Genomic DNA, 14,974 nt, shown 5'->3' with positions numbered 1-14,974 from the left:
AAGAACAGCCCTGCTGGATCAGACTAGTGGTCCATCTAGTCCAGCACCCTGTCTCACACAGAGGCCAACCAGTTCCTCTGGAGGTCCAATAACAGGGCATAGAGGCCGAGGCCATCCCCTGAAGTTGCCTCTCTTGGCAATTCTACCCCTTACCCACCAATGGAGTCCAATTACCTCCAAACAGACTCTTCTTTCAGGTATTTCATGAGGACTGCTGGGCCAAGATATGGCACCAAAATAAAGGGGGAGCATGGCTCAGTGGTAGAGCATCTGCCTGGCATGCAGAAGGTCCCAGGTTCAATCCCTGGCATCTCCAGTTAAAGGGACTAGGCAGGCAGGTGATGTGAAAGACCCCTGCCTGAGACCCTGGAGACCCGCTGCCAGTCGGAGTAGACAATACTGACTTTGATGGGCCAAGGGTCTGATTCAGTAGAAGGCAGCTTCATGTGTACAAGTGCTGTTGCAATTAAATCACAGAGGCACCGGCCACGAGGGCAGCCGACCTACCTTCAAAATGGGGACATTGTCCTGGTCAGCCTGAAAGACAGCACGGTTGCAGAGGCCAGCGACCCTGGATAGCGCGGCCCAAGTCAGAGACGTCTTGTCAAAAGAGGCCCCTGGGGTGGGGAAACAAGAGAGAGAGGTTTGTCTAGCTCCATCCTCAAGATTTAGAACCAGATTAATCCCTCCTTTTTTTTGGCTTCATTTCTCTGCTGACCACCTCACTGGTGTGAACTCAGACCAACCACAAATTTATTTACGCAATAGCCGAACAACCTAAATGAAGAGACTTAGCACCCAGTGCGAGGAGTTTCATTAAATTTGCAATCAGGGTATAGCTTTGTAAGGAGCCCCTTGGTGCAGAGTGGTAAACTGCAGTAGTGCAGTTCAAGCTCTGCTCACGACCTGAGTTCGATCCCGACGGGAATCGGTTTCAGGTAGCCGGCTCAAGGTTCACTCAGCCTTCCATCCTTCCGAGGTCGATCAAATGAGTCCCCAGCTTGCTGGTGGTAAAGGGAAGATGACTGGGGAAGGCACTGGCAAACCACTCCGCAAACAAAGTCTGCCTAGGAAACGTTGGGATGTGACGTCACCCCATGGGTCAGGAATGACCCGGTGCTTGCACAGGGGATCTTTACCTTTATAGCTTTGTAACTTCTGCACGTCCTAATAAAAACCAGCATGCATGAATGCTCTTGGGAGGATGCCGACACCCCAAATTCTGCCTGGCTCTAAGGAGACTAGTGTGAGTGCTGAAACAGACGGGCACTAAGGAAAAGATATTGTCGAAGGCTTTCATGGTCAGAGTTCATTGGTTCTTGTAGGTTATCCGGGCTGTGTAACCGTGGTCTTGGTATTTTCTTTCCTGACGTTTCACCAGCAGCTGTGGCAGGCATCTTCAGAGACACTGTCCTTCAGTGTTACTCCTCTGAAGATGCCTGCCACAGCTGCTGGCGAAACGTCAGGAAAGAAAATACCAAGACCACGGTTACACAGCCCGGATAACCTACAAGAACCAACTAAGGAGAAGAGTTGGTTTTTATATGACAACTTTTCCTACCACTTAAGGAAGAATCAAACCGGCTTACAATCACCTTCCCTTCCCCACAGCAGACACCCTGTGAGGTAGGTGGGGCTGAGAGAGCTCTAAGAGAGCTGTGACTAGCCCAAGGGCACCCAGCTGGCTTCATGTGTAGGAGGAGGAAAACCAACCAGGTTCCCCAGATTAGAGTCTGCCGCTCATGTGGAGGTGTGGGGAATCAAACCCGGTTCCCCAGATTACACTCCACTGCTCCAAACCACCGCTCTTAACCACTACACCACGCTAGGTTTCCAGTTCATAGTGAAAGACCAAGTTTCCTTGGCATAGCCAGCCATGCGCCAACCCACTGCCATGTTTTCTTGACTGTGTGTGTGTGTGTGTGTGTGTGTGTGTGTTAAGTGCCGTCAAGTCGTTTCCGACTCATGGCGACCCTATGAATCAATGTCCTCCAAAGTGTTCTATCCTTAACAGCGTTGCTCAGATCTTGCAAATTGAGGGCCATGGCTTCCTTTATTGAGTCCATTCATCTCTTGTTGGGTCTTCCTCTTTTCCTGCCGCCCTCAACTTTTCCTAGCATGACTGTCTTTTCTAGTGACTCTTGTCTTCTCATAATATGTCCAAAGTACAACAGCCTCAGTTTAGTCATTTTAGCTTCTAGGGTCAGTTCAGGCCTGATTTGATCTAAAACCCACTGATTTTGACTTTTTGGCGGTCCAGGGTAACTGTAACACTCTCCTCCAACACCACATTTCAAAGGAATCAACTTCCTTCCTATCAGCTTTCTTCATTGTCCAGCTCTCACACCCATACATAGTAATAAGGAATACGATGGCATGAATTAACCTGATCCTTGACTATACCAAGACCATTTGTATGCAATGCTAAGGATTTTCCTGAACACACACTTAGCCACACTTCTCGAGAGACTTCCTGACTTCTGTTTCTTGCCCACAAACAGAATGCAACCATGCTGCAGGGCCTCCTCTCATCCCTGATAAACAGATTAACCTTCTTACCGGTCTGGTTTTCTGTGGTGTCAGCCTCATGGATCTGGTTATCAAACCACATGTGAGCAACCGTCATGCGGTTCTGAGTTAGGGTGCCGGTCTTATCAGAGCAGATGGTCGAGGTGGAGCCCAGGGTTTCCACCGCTTCCAGATTTTTCACGAGGCAGTTCTTGCGAGCCATCCGCTTGGCAGTCAGTGTCAGACACACCTAGGAAGCGAAAAGAGGGGGGGACACACTTGTAGATGAAAGATGCTTGCCTCTGGGTGATTTGGTTTTCAAGGCAAGTAAGAAGAAGAGGAAGAAGAAGAGGAAGAACTCCTTAAGGTCCCACAGGGCCCTGATGTCACTAGGAAGACTATTCCACCAGGCTGGGACCTGGCCCAAAAAATCCCTGGCCCTTGTTGAGGACAGCTGCACGCTCTTCGGGCCGGAGACCACCAGCAGATTATTACCAGTGGAGCGTAGAGAAGGAGGAGAAGGAGGAGTTGGTTTTCATATGCCGACTTTCTCTACCACTTAAGGGAGACTCAAACCAGCTTACAATCATCTTCCCTTCCCCTCCCCACAACAGACACCCTGTGAGGGAGGTGGGGCTGAGAGAGCTCGGAGAGAACTGTGACTAGCCCAAGGTCACCCAACTGGCTTCATGTGTATGAGTGGGGAAACCAACCCGGTTCACCAGATCAAAGTTCACCACTCCAAACCACTGCTTCTAACCACTATACCACGCTGGCTCTCAGCATGTGAGTAATTTACTCGGTGGATCAGCAAGCCAAGTCTTCAGAGACATGCCCTCCTTCCAACATGCAGGGACCCGCACCCAGCTTACCGTGACGGTGGCAAGGAGACCCTCGGGCACGTTTGCAACAATGATGCCAATCAGGAAGATCACAGCCTCCAGCCAGGTGTACTCGAGGATCAGCGAGAGGATGAAGAAGGAAACACCGAGGAATACGGCCACGCCGGTGATGATGTGGATGAAGTGCCCGATCTCCGCGGCGATGGGCGTCTGCCCGCCTTCCAGCCCGGAGGCCAAGCTGGCAATGCGGCCCATGACGGTACGGTCACCAGTGTTAATCACGACACCACGAGCAGTGCCTGGAAACAGAGATTTTTTTAAATCTAAGAACATAAGAAAGGCCATGCTAGATCAGACTGAGGCCCATCAAGTCCAGCAGTCTGTTCACATGGTGGCCAACCAGGTGCCTCTAGGAAGCCCATAAACAAGACGACTGCATGGCCATGTGCTTTCAGCAGGGCAAGAACACATATGTGCAACCATTTAGCTTGGAAAGGTGGCGGCTGAGGGGAGACATGATAGAGGTCTATAAAATTATGCGTGGCTTGGAGAGAGCGGACAGGGAGAAGTTTTTCTCCCTCTCCCGTAATACTAGGACGTGGGGTCATCTGCTGAAGCTGGAGGATGAGAGATTCAAAACAGATAAAAGGAAGTATTTTTTCACACAATGCAGAGTAGAACTGTGGAACTTCCTGCCCCAGGATGTGGTGATGGCTGCCAACTTGGAAGGCTTGAATAGGGGAGTGGACATGTTCATGGAGGAGAGGGGTATTCATGGCTACTAGTCAAAATGGATACTAATCATGATGCATAACTATTCTCTCCAGGATCAGAGGAGCATGCCTATTATCTTAGGTACTGTGGAACACAGGCAGCATAATGCTGCTGCAGCCGTCTTGTTTGTGGGCTTCCTAGAGGCACCTGGTTGGCCACTGTGTGAACAGACTGCTGGACTTGATGGGCCTCGGTCTGATCCCGCAGGGCTTTTCTTATGTTCTTATATGTTTGTAAATGAACGAATCACAGAATCACAGAGCTAGAAGGGGCCATACTGGCCATCTAGTCCAACCCCCTACTTAATGCATCCCTGACAAGTGCTTGTCCAGCCTCTGCTTAGACGGCCAGTGAGGGGGAGATCAACACCTCCACAGTTAGCTGATTCCACTGTCGAACTCTTACTGTAAAATAAAATTTCCTAATATCCAGTCGGTACCTTTCCGCCCGCAATTTAAACCCATTAGTGCGAGTCCTATCCTCTGCTGCCAACAGGAACAGCTCCCTGCCCTCCTCTAAGTGACAGCCCTTCAGATGCTTAAAGAGAGCAATCATGTCCCCCCTCAACCTCCTCTTCTCCAAACTGAACATTCCCAGGTCCCTCAGCCTTTCTTCATAGAGCTTTCCTCTTTAGTGTCTTTCACTAAGATCTGCTGTCTTTCACAACCATACTGTGCAAGCAGGCAGGCGAGAGGAAAAGGTTCTTTAAGGTTACCTATGAACCCTACCAGCGTGGTGTAGTGGTTAAGAGTGGTGGTTTGGAGCAGTGGAGTCTGATCTGGAGAACCGGGTTTGATTCCCCACTCCTCCACATGAGTGGCGGAGGCTAATCTGGTGAACTGGATATGTTTCCCTGCTCCTACACATGAAGCCAACTGGGTGACCCTGGGCTAGTCACAGCTCTCTCAGAGCTCTCTCAGCCCCACCCACCTCACAGGGTGTTGTGGGGAGGGGGAGGGGATTGTAAGCTGGTTTGAGTCTCCCTTAAGTGGTGGAGAAAGTCAGCATATAAAAACCAACTCTTCTTCTTCTACCTGGATAGCCCCAGGCTGGCCTGATTTCATATGCTAAGCCAGATCGGCCCTCATCAGTATTTGGAGGAGAGACCACTGAGGAAGTCCAGGGCTGCTATGCAGGGGAAGGCAATGGCTAACCGCCTCTGTTCATCTCTTGCCTTGAAAACCCCATAAGGGGTTGCCATAACCAGCATTGACCTGAGGGCACTTCCCACCACCATCACATCTCACTTTTCTGCACCAGCATCCCCAGAGAGCAGAATGCTTCAGCAGTCCTAAATCACCTGCTCATTTTAGTCAACACCACAGAAGTTTTCACCTTCGACACAGTTGGTGGAGAAGAACGCAATATTTCTCGTCTCGAGCGGGTTCTCGTTGGTAAAGTCTGGAGATCTGGTCTGAGGCTCCGATTCACCAGTGAGCGAAGAGTTGTCGACCTGCGCACGGAACAAAACAGAGAGGAGCACTCAAGAGGGTGCAGGGGCTGTGGCTCAGTAGCAGAGCATCTGTTTGGCATGCAGAAGGTCCCAGGTTCAATCCCCAGCATCTCCAGTTAAAGGGACTAGGCAGGCAGGTGATGTCAAAGACATCTGCCTGAGACCCTGGAGGGCCATGGAGAGGGGCTATGGCTCAGTGGTAGAGCATCTGCTTGGCATGCAGAAGGTCCCAGGTTCAATCCCTGGCATCTCCAGTTAAAGGGACTAGGCAAGTAGGTGATGTGAATGACCCCTGCCTGAGACCCTGGAGAGCCGCTGCCGATCTGAGTAGACAATACTGACTTTGATGGGCCAAGTGTCTGATTCAGTTGAAGGCAGCTTCATGTGTTCATGGTGCGGGGGCGGCAGGCCCAGTTCCCTCAGGGGAGCTTCACGTGGCTTCCTCCTGACCAATGCCCACGTACCTTACAGCCATGAGCGGAGATGATCCTCAGGTCAGCCGGGACTCTGTCTCCTCCCTTCACCTCCACGAGATCTCCCACCACAACTCCTTCTGCGTTGATGCTCAACTTCTCCCCATTTCTAATCACCAGAGCTTGCTGCAAGAGGAAGAAGCTCCTATCAGCGTGACTCCAGAGAACAGGTCGAGCATTTGGTCAGCCCCACCACCCGTCTAAGCCTGGCAGACGCCAGGAATGGAAAAGCAAGCTGAAGGAACGGCGCTTCCTTACCTGGGGAACCATTTTTTTGAAGGACTCCATGATTTTGGAACTCTTGGCCTCTTGGTAGTAAGAGAAGCAGCCGGTGATGATCACAACAGCAGCCAGCACAACGCCCAGATATAACTGCCAAGGAGACCACAACCATTTTTGATGCGTTTTAAGTGAAATCATTTCAGCGACAAAAGGTAACATTTCTAAATAATGGTGTTGGGGCCATCAAATTTGTACTGAGAATCATATGTGTATGTGTGTAGATCACCACCGCTCCAACTACATTGTGTCAGGAAGTAAAAAGATAGGAAGTAAAAAGAGGGAGGAGAAGAAAGGACCAGATGTAAACAGCCCAACATGTTGATAATATTTCCATTGGGGAATTCATCTTAGTAAAGATCCTGAGGTGTAAGAATTATTTAGGTGGAGAACGGGACCCACACAGAAGACGACAGCCCAGGTACCAACCAACAGGCCGACCGGACCAGAGGATGATGAAGAAGAAGAGCTGGTTTATATGCAGACTTTCTCTACCACTTCAGGGAGAATCAAACCGGCTTACAATCACCTTCCCTTCCCTACCACAGACACCCTGTGAGGCAGGTGGGGCTGAGAGAGCTGTGACTAGCCCAAGGTCACCCAGCTGGCTTCATGTGGAGGAAGGAAACAGATCCAGTTCACCTGATCAGCCTCCGCCGCTCATGTGGAGGAGTGGGAAATCAAACCCGGTTTCTCCAGATCAGAGTCCACCGCTCCAAACCACCGCTCTTAACCACTACACCACGCTGGCCAATTTTCAAGCAGCCCAAGTCGCTGTGGATTGCCCAACATACAGCAAAGCTCGCCGGTTTCCATCCACGTGCCTGAGGAATCTGAGGGCCGTGAATCCACAGCAGATCACAGACATCTTTATCGTTCTCCTCTGACCCAGAGGAACCACCTTCTCCCATAGGAACCTGCCCAGTTATCTTTGGCGGCACCGCTTTGGTTGTGTCCCCCACCTGAGCCTAGACAGGAAGCAACCTGAGAAAGGACTTCTCCGTCGTGGCCCCCAAACTCCCTCCCCCCAGGGAGAGTCGCCTGTCTCCCTCTGTTAAGTGTCTTCAGCCGGTGGGCGATAATGTTTTTTGCTTTGTTTGGCACAACCCCAACCACGGCCACTGTGGCCCTCCTCCCTGCTTCTGGCACTGTTTGTGTCTCTACTGAATTATTGTATAATACTAAATGTTGTTTTGAGCCGTTCAGATCTTTCAACGCTTTTATGCTTGCTGCCTCGGGGAACCAGATTGGGTGGAAAAGGCGGCATAAAAACCAAGGCTTATGGTTGAGGCCAGCTACGGTTCCTGTATATAAAGACTGGCCTCCCTAACCTTCCCCACTGCGGTTAACACCTTTCATTCTACCTGGTGCCTTCCATCTGCCCGCCTAGCTAGGTTGTTGTATTGTGACTCGTATGCTAGAGGCGCCTAGGTAAATCAGTATAACGATTATGATTTTATCGGGCTATTTTAAAACGTTTTTAATGCTTTTATTGATTGATATGACATTTATATTCTGTAAGGCGCCCTGAGCCTGGCTTTGGCTGGGAAGAGCAGGGTAACATAGAAATAACAAACAAACAAAAATGTTTTAAATAATAAAAATGCCGTCAAAATGCAGCAGCACTGCTGAACTTAACATCACAACCAAGTCTCCCCCCCCATTCCCCCCCCCGGGGGTGGACTGGCCCTTTTAATTTGTCAGGGAAGTTCTCAAGGGGCCTCACCCAGGGCTGCTTGGCTACGATCCACAGGGTTGCCAACCTCCAGGCAGTGACTGGAGATCCCCCCGCTATTACAACTGATCTCCAGTCGCTAGCGATCAGTTCCCCTGGAGAAAATGGCTGCCTTGGCAATTGGACTCAATGGCACTGAAGTCCCTCCCCAAACCCCACCCAAAATAGAGTTGCCAACCTCCAGGCACTAGCTGGAGACCTCCTGCTATTACAACTGATCTCGAGCTGATAAGAGATCAGTTCCCCTGGAGGAAGTGGCCGCTTTGGCCATTGGACTCTATGGCATTGAAGCCCCTCCCCAAACCCCACCCCGAAAACCTCCCGCAAAAAGTGGCAAAAAGGGACCTGGCAACCCTAACGATCCAGGTCATTATGACAATTAAAATTATTGGGGCGAGCCCTGCCGATCACTGTGGCCTGCCTCAGTGTCCCAAATCCTCCCCCTGACCCTCCCCCCATGCCTATTTACTCACGTTGTCATTATTGGGCTCCTCCTCGGTGGCGGCTTGAATGCCGTAAGCCAGAAAGCACAGGAGGGCCCCGATCCACAGCAGAAGTGCAAACCCTCCGAACAGCTGCCGGCAGAACTTGACCCATTCCGGGGTGGTGGGAGGGGGGGTGAGGGAGTTGGGGCCGTCCCGAGCCAAGATCTCCGCCACCCGTGCAGTTGTGAGTCCCTAAAGATGATGAGGAAATTTCTGTTACAGCACCCTTAGAAGCTAAAATGACTCAGCTGAGGCTGTCGAACTTTGGCCACATTATGAGAAGACAGGAGTCACCGGAAAAGACAGTCATGCTAGGAAAAGTGGAAGGCAGCAGGAAAAGAGGAAGACCCAACAAGAGGTGGATCAACTCTATAAAGGAAGCCACAGGCCTCAATTTCAAGACCTGAGCAAGGCTGTCAAAGATAGGACATTTTGGAGGACTTTCATTCATAGGGTCGCCATGAGTCGAAAGCAACTTGATGGCACTTAACACACACACTCTGTAAGTAATCCTTTGATTTCCAGGATTCCAAGCAGTGCATAAAAATTAGTTTAATTTAAGAAGTGATCCATCACATTATATACCATTCCAACTGCTATTGTATTTTGGTCACATTATGAGAAGGCAAGAGTCACTAGAAAAGACAGTCATGCTAGAAAAGGTTGGAGGCAGCAGGAAAAGAGGAAGATCCAACAGGAGATGGACAAACTCTATAAAGGAAGCCACAACCCTCAATTTGCAAGATCTGAACAAGGCTGTCAAAGATAGGACATTTTGGAGGACTTTCATTCATAGGGTCGCCATAAGTCGGGAGTGACTTGACAGCACTTAACACACACACACACACAACTAATAAATAATAATTAAAGCAAAAATAGATTACCGTAAATCATTCACAAAAAAAATAAGATATATAATAATCTGTTCTGTAGGAGGAGAGTTGGAAGTCAGTTTCTGTACTGTTTTATATCTTACTTTTTCTTTTTTCTTTTTCACTTTTTTCTTTTTTATATATTATGTTTTTGTATACTTTTATATACTTTGACATATTCTGCATATTTCAATAAAACAAACACACACACACACACACGAGATTCTTATGTTCTTATGAGGTCTCCGCCCTGCGCCCTTCAAAGGGGCTATCTTCAAATTGCACGGCGGACATTTTGGTTTTTCGTAAGGGACATTTCAAGGTTTCCTTCACTTGCTGGTTCTCCCCGCCCCCGGAAAGGCTTTTTGCATGAATAAAAGAGACTTTCCACCTTATGTTGCTAGGCGGACATTTTGTTTTTCATAAGGAACATTTCAAGGTTTCCCTCACTTGCTGGTTCTTGTGCCTGAGAAATCACAGCCGCACCGTTCAGATGCACGCAAAAGCTAGCACGCAGAGCAAGCCGCTTCCCCCTCGCCCCCCTTCCTTTCATGCACAAAGATCCTAGCGCACAACGCAGCACACTCGCCCCTTTCCGCGTTGCAACAGTAGCACTGAGCACGCAAGCATATACACGCACACACTCATGCAGGCACCTCCTGATCAGATGCCCTTCTCCCGGGCTGGAGGGAGAACTGTTCGCAAATGAATCTTACCTGCAGGAAAGTAAGGGCTTTAAGAGGGGAGTGGACATATTCAGGGAGGAGAGGGGTATTCATGGCTGTTAGTTAGAATGGATACTAGTCATGCTGCATACCTATTCTCTCTAGTATCAGAGGAGCATGCCTATTATATTGGGTGCGGTGGAACACAGGCAGAATAAATGCTGCGGCACTTGTCTTGTTTGTGGGCTTCCTAGAGGCACCTGATTGGCCACTTTGTGAACAGACTGCTGGACCTGATGGGCCTGGGTCTGATCCAGCAGGGCCTTTCTTATGTTCTTAAAGTACAGTCTGTAACTGACTAGTGAACCTGACAGGATAGATGCGCTATTGCTTGGGAACTGCTGACTGCTGAAATATGTATCCTTAATGTTAAGACAATGAAGAATGGACTCTCACATGTTTGTAAAGCAACATTTACCGTGATACATAGTTGCCTAAAGTCTATAAAGCTAACTGCTTGCCTGGGGGTGGGGGACGTGCCAGTCTCCTGCATGTGTTTTACCGGGAGTCTTGGGCATCCAGTTCTGTTCTTTGGCCAAATAAACGAGCTGTAATTCATCCAACCTCCTCCCTCATTGTCTCATTGGACTCTATGATAATCGGGGTTCACAACATTCTCCCCGCCCCCAGAAAGATTTTTTTGCACGAATAAAACAGACCCACGTGTATAAGACTTTCTACCTTATTGTTGCACGGCGGAGATTTTGTTTTTCATAAGGAACCATTTAAGGTTTCCTTCACTTGCTGGATCTCCCCCCGCCCCCAGAAAAGGCTTTTTGCACGAATAAAACAGATCCATGTATATAAGACTTTCCACCTTACGTTGCACGGTGGACATTTTGTATTTCATAAGCAACATTTCAAGGTTTCCCTCACTTGCTGGTTCTTGTCCCCCCAGAAAGGATTTTTTCCATGAATAAAACAGACTCATGTGTATAAGAGTTTCCTCTTTATGTTGCATGGTGGACATTTCGTTTTTCAAAAGGAACATTTCAAGGTTTCCTTCACTTGCTGGTTCTTCCCCCCCCCTCCAGAAAGGCTTTTTGCATGAATGATAAAACATACCCACGTATATAATTCACAGTGGGTAGCCGTGTTAGTCTGTCTGCAGTAGTCAAAAAGGGCAAGAGTCCAGTAGCACCTTAAAGACTAACAAAAATATTTTCTGGTATGGTATGAGCTTTCGTGAGCCACAGCTCACGTCTTCGTGGCTCACGAAAGCTCATACCCTACCAGAAAATATTTTTGTTAAGTCTTTAAGGTGCTACTGGACTCTTGCCCCTTTCTACCCATGTGTATAAGACATTCCATCTTATGTTCCCTGCTGAGATGACACGCCCTCTCCCCGCTCCCATTATCACTTTCCAGCATCAGTCAAGGCGATGTTTTATAGTACAGTGGCAAACCAGCATCATGGAACAAGAGGGTGTTCCATCTTGCCAAAACTCGGAAACCAGTCAGATAAGGACTGGCGACCTTTAACTGGGACAGTGCCGGAGGGAAAAGTTAGTCAAAGCCTCAATGCCCTGGCACACCCCCCAAATGCAGATAAATTATTTACACACAAAGAGATTGTTTGGTTGCTACGAGAACCGTATCTCCTTACCCGGCTCAGGTCAGTTCCGTATTTCAGATGGAGTTCATCGAGGCTGAGCTTGTGATCATCCTGTGAAGGCAAAGAGATCGGTGAGACGTGATCCAGACCCCCACGAGAGTGTTGCGGGAAAATACTTAAGTGGATCCTCCACATTCAGAGAAAGTCTACCTTGCTGTCTCAAGAGTCTTTCGATACGGCAAGGGTATCGACAGAGACCTCAGCTGAAGCAGACCTTATTGCTAGAAGGATCTCATAGAATCAAAGGGTCCTCTAGTCCAACCCCCTGCACAATGCAAGGAATTCACAACTACCTCCCCCCACACCCCCACTACCACTTCCTTTAAAGCCAGCTGTATCTGCACATCAATTAAGCAGCCCGAGTGGTTGTAGCAGATTTTCTGCCATCCCCTCAGAAATCACAGCTAGACATTTGTCCAATTAAAAACAAACACTATAAAGTGGTTCTGGTCCCCCAGAATTAGGGTTGCCAACCTCCAGGTGGTGGCTGGAGATCTCCCGCTATTACAACCGATCTCCAGCCGATAGAGATCAGTTCCCCTGGAGAAATTGGCCACTTTGCCAATTGGGCTCTATGGCACTGAATCCCCTGGAGAAATTGGCCACTTTGGCAGTTGGACTCTAGGGCATTGAAGCCCCTCCCCAAACCCCGCCCTCCTCAGGCTCCGCCCCCCAAATCCCCAGGTATTTCCCAACCCAGAGCTGGCACCCCTACCCAGAATGCTGCCAAAGGCCTACTCTTTGAGTCTTTGGCACTGGAGAGCCTGCTGAAGTATTGGCCGGGGAACCAGCCAGCTAAAAACGGCCATTTCCCCCCACTACAATACCTGGGGAATGAGCTGAGGCAACTGGCTGAGCGGGACTGAGCAACAAATCAGGAAATTCTCAGGGCTAATCTGGTCTCCGCCATGATCTCACTAGACACTCTTAGGCAAGCCGCCTCTCCACTGTCCTTTGCAATGTGGGAATCATTACCGCTGACCAGCAAGATTACAACACACTGAAAAGCACTTTCGAGACGTGCTAACAGATGGAGCAGGCAACCCCGTTTCATCCTCAATCAATTTTATTAATGTTTTAGTCACTAGACCATAGCAATATTCAGATTAAAATCATACACAATATACCACCCACAACACCCAGAATTACACGAATAAAATTTTTAAAATGTTACAAAAAAAGGTTAACGGTCCCCTGTGCAAGCACCAGGTCATTCCTGACCCATGGAGTGACGTCACATCCCGACGTTTACTAGGCAGACTGTGTTTACTGGGTGGTTTGCCAGTGCCTTCCCCAGTCGTCTTTCCTTTACCCCCAGTACTCATTTGACCGACCTCGGAAGGATGGACGGTGAGTCAACCTTGAGCCGGCTACCTGAAACCAAGTTTCGTTGGGATCGAACTCAGGTCATGAGCAGAGCTTGGACTGCAGTAGTGCAGCTTGCCACTCTGTGCCACGGGGCTCTTAAATGTTAGTCACGTATATACATATTATTGCTGATTTAGACATTATAGTTCCCCTAAAATATTCTTTTTATGGCAACTTTGGAGTCTAATTTTCAACAAATTTCTTCCTTTAGAGGCTAACATGATTTAAAAAAAAAGCTACGCTAAGCGTGATCTTAGAATTAATGTCTGCCATTAAAAAAAACCTTGGCCCTCAAATGTATCTAGGGTTGCCAGGTCCCTCTTTGACACCGGCAGGAGGTTTTTGGGGTGGAGCCTGAGGAGGGCAGGGTTTTGGGAGGGGAGGGGCTTCAATGCCATAGAGTCCCAATTGTCAAAGTGGCCATTTTCTCCAGGTGAACGGATTTCTATTGGCTGGAGATCAGTTGTAATAGCAGGAGATCTCCTGCCACCCCCTGGAGGTTGGCAACCCTAACTGCATCTAATACATCTGGGATATGCTAGGTTAATTTAAAACGAATGGAGTCATAAAATGAGCAACTAAACAAAATATTTGGGAGGTCCTCTATTGAAACAGTGGAAGGGGGATATCACCGTATCCCCCGATTATCCATTTTAGGCGTTTAACAGTAGAAAATGGACGCTCCAAGCTGTAATGCCATCCCACCACATACAGGATTATCGAAGGACAAAAGGAGCAAAACAAGCAGCGGTGAGGATGAAATTTAGTAAAGTACCTTTCTGAACCGGACAGGAAACGCTGCACATCTCTACATCCCAACCCCTGCTTCGCATGTTCAACTCCCAGCGTTGTTATGAAAGCCGTGAAGTTACTCACCAATGAAACTTCCTTTTTCAGCTCATCCATATCCTTCTCCTTCTTCCCTTTTTTCTTGGCGCCATGCTCGGAAGTCGCCGCTGGCTCATATTTGTCACGCCCGGTCTGCAAGAAATCAGAGCGGCAACAGTAAGGAGGAGGCACCATATGCAACCCAAGACAGTTGGTACATCTTTCCAATTCTGGCTGGCAGCAGCCCCCCAGGGCCTTGGCCAGATATCCTTCCGGGCCTTAGTCCAAGAACTGTAAATTCTGTTCACAAGAGGTTGAAGAAAAGTGGGATACCCTATCCACAAATGTGAACCCAATGTAGGAAGTCGCTACGACACCAAGTTCTGACTGGTTACGATGTTTATTTTATGTTACTTAAACTTTAGGTTCTCGAGCGTCAAACTTTTAACAATGTTCTTACATTGTTCAGGTGCAGAACTGGCCATATGAACAGTATCATTAAAGTAAGTACAATGTTCTTTGTTCAGTTTTAATAAATAACTTCCGAAGAGTTAGAGTATCACAGTTCCACTGGGTAACACATCCCACGGGTTTTGTTACTAAAGTCTAACTTTTATCAATGATACATACAATATAGAATCATAGACTCAATAGAGTTGGAAGGGACCACCAGGGTCATCTAGTCCAACCCCCTGCACAATGCAGGAAATTCACAACTACCTCCTCCCCCACACCCCCAGTGACCCCTACTCCATGCCCAGAAGATGGCCAAGATGCCCTCCCTCTCATGATCCGCCTAAGGTCAAAGAAACAGCATTGCTGACAGATGGCCATCTAGCCTCTTCTTAAAAAGCTCCAGGATTTTATATATATTTAGCGGGTATGCCAGTCCCCCAACACAGAACCTGACAGATTTGCTTTATTTTAATAAAGTGCACACTCTTGAGTTATGTCCCCCCCTGTCAAACACACTGCGGCTCTTTGTGTTAGCATAAGCGCATTTGGGGACACACAAGT

The 14,974-nt window shown here is 48.5% G+C and overlaps 1 protein-coding gene across 1 annotated transcript in view; it reads right to left on the bottom strand.

Moving 5' to 3' along the window:
- Nucleotides 1–14,077, bottom strand: part of ATP1A1 (ATPase Na+/K+ transporting subunit alpha 1) — a 28,001-nt gene extending 13,924 nt beyond the window's left edge. The window contains exons 1-9 of the mRNA XM_056848919.1: nt 14,006–14,077; nt 11,753–11,812; nt 8,538–8,741; nt 6,309–6,422; nt 6,042–6,176; nt 5,460–5,577; nt 3,381–3,649; nt 2,560–2,758; nt 508–617 (exon numbers count right to left, since the gene is read on the bottom strand). Of these exons, the coding sequence (XP_056704897.1) occupies nt 508–617; nt 2,560–2,758; nt 3,381–3,649; nt 5,460–5,577; nt 6,042–6,176; nt 6,309–6,422; nt 8,538–8,741; nt 11,753–11,812; nt 14,006–14,035 (1,239 nt within the window). The 5' untranslated portion in view covers nt 14,036–14,077. The remainder of the gene's footprint in view (nt 1–507; nt 618–2,559; nt 2,759–3,380; nt 3,650–5,459; nt 5,578–6,041; nt 6,177–6,308; nt 6,423–8,537; nt 8,742–11,752; nt 11,813–14,005) is intronic.
- Nucleotides 14,078–14,974: the final 897 nt, after the last annotated feature.

This window comes from Euleptes europaea, chromosome 4 (genome assembly GCF_029931775.1).
Source record: "Euleptes europaea isolate rEulEur1 chromosome 4, rEulEur1.hap1, whole genome shotgun sequence".
NCBI lineage: Eukaryota > Metazoa > Chordata > Lepidosauria > Squamata > Sphaerodactylidae > Euleptes > Euleptes europaea.
Note: the sequence above shows the minus strand (reverse complement) of the source record. Positions and strands in the feature narration are given on the sequence as shown.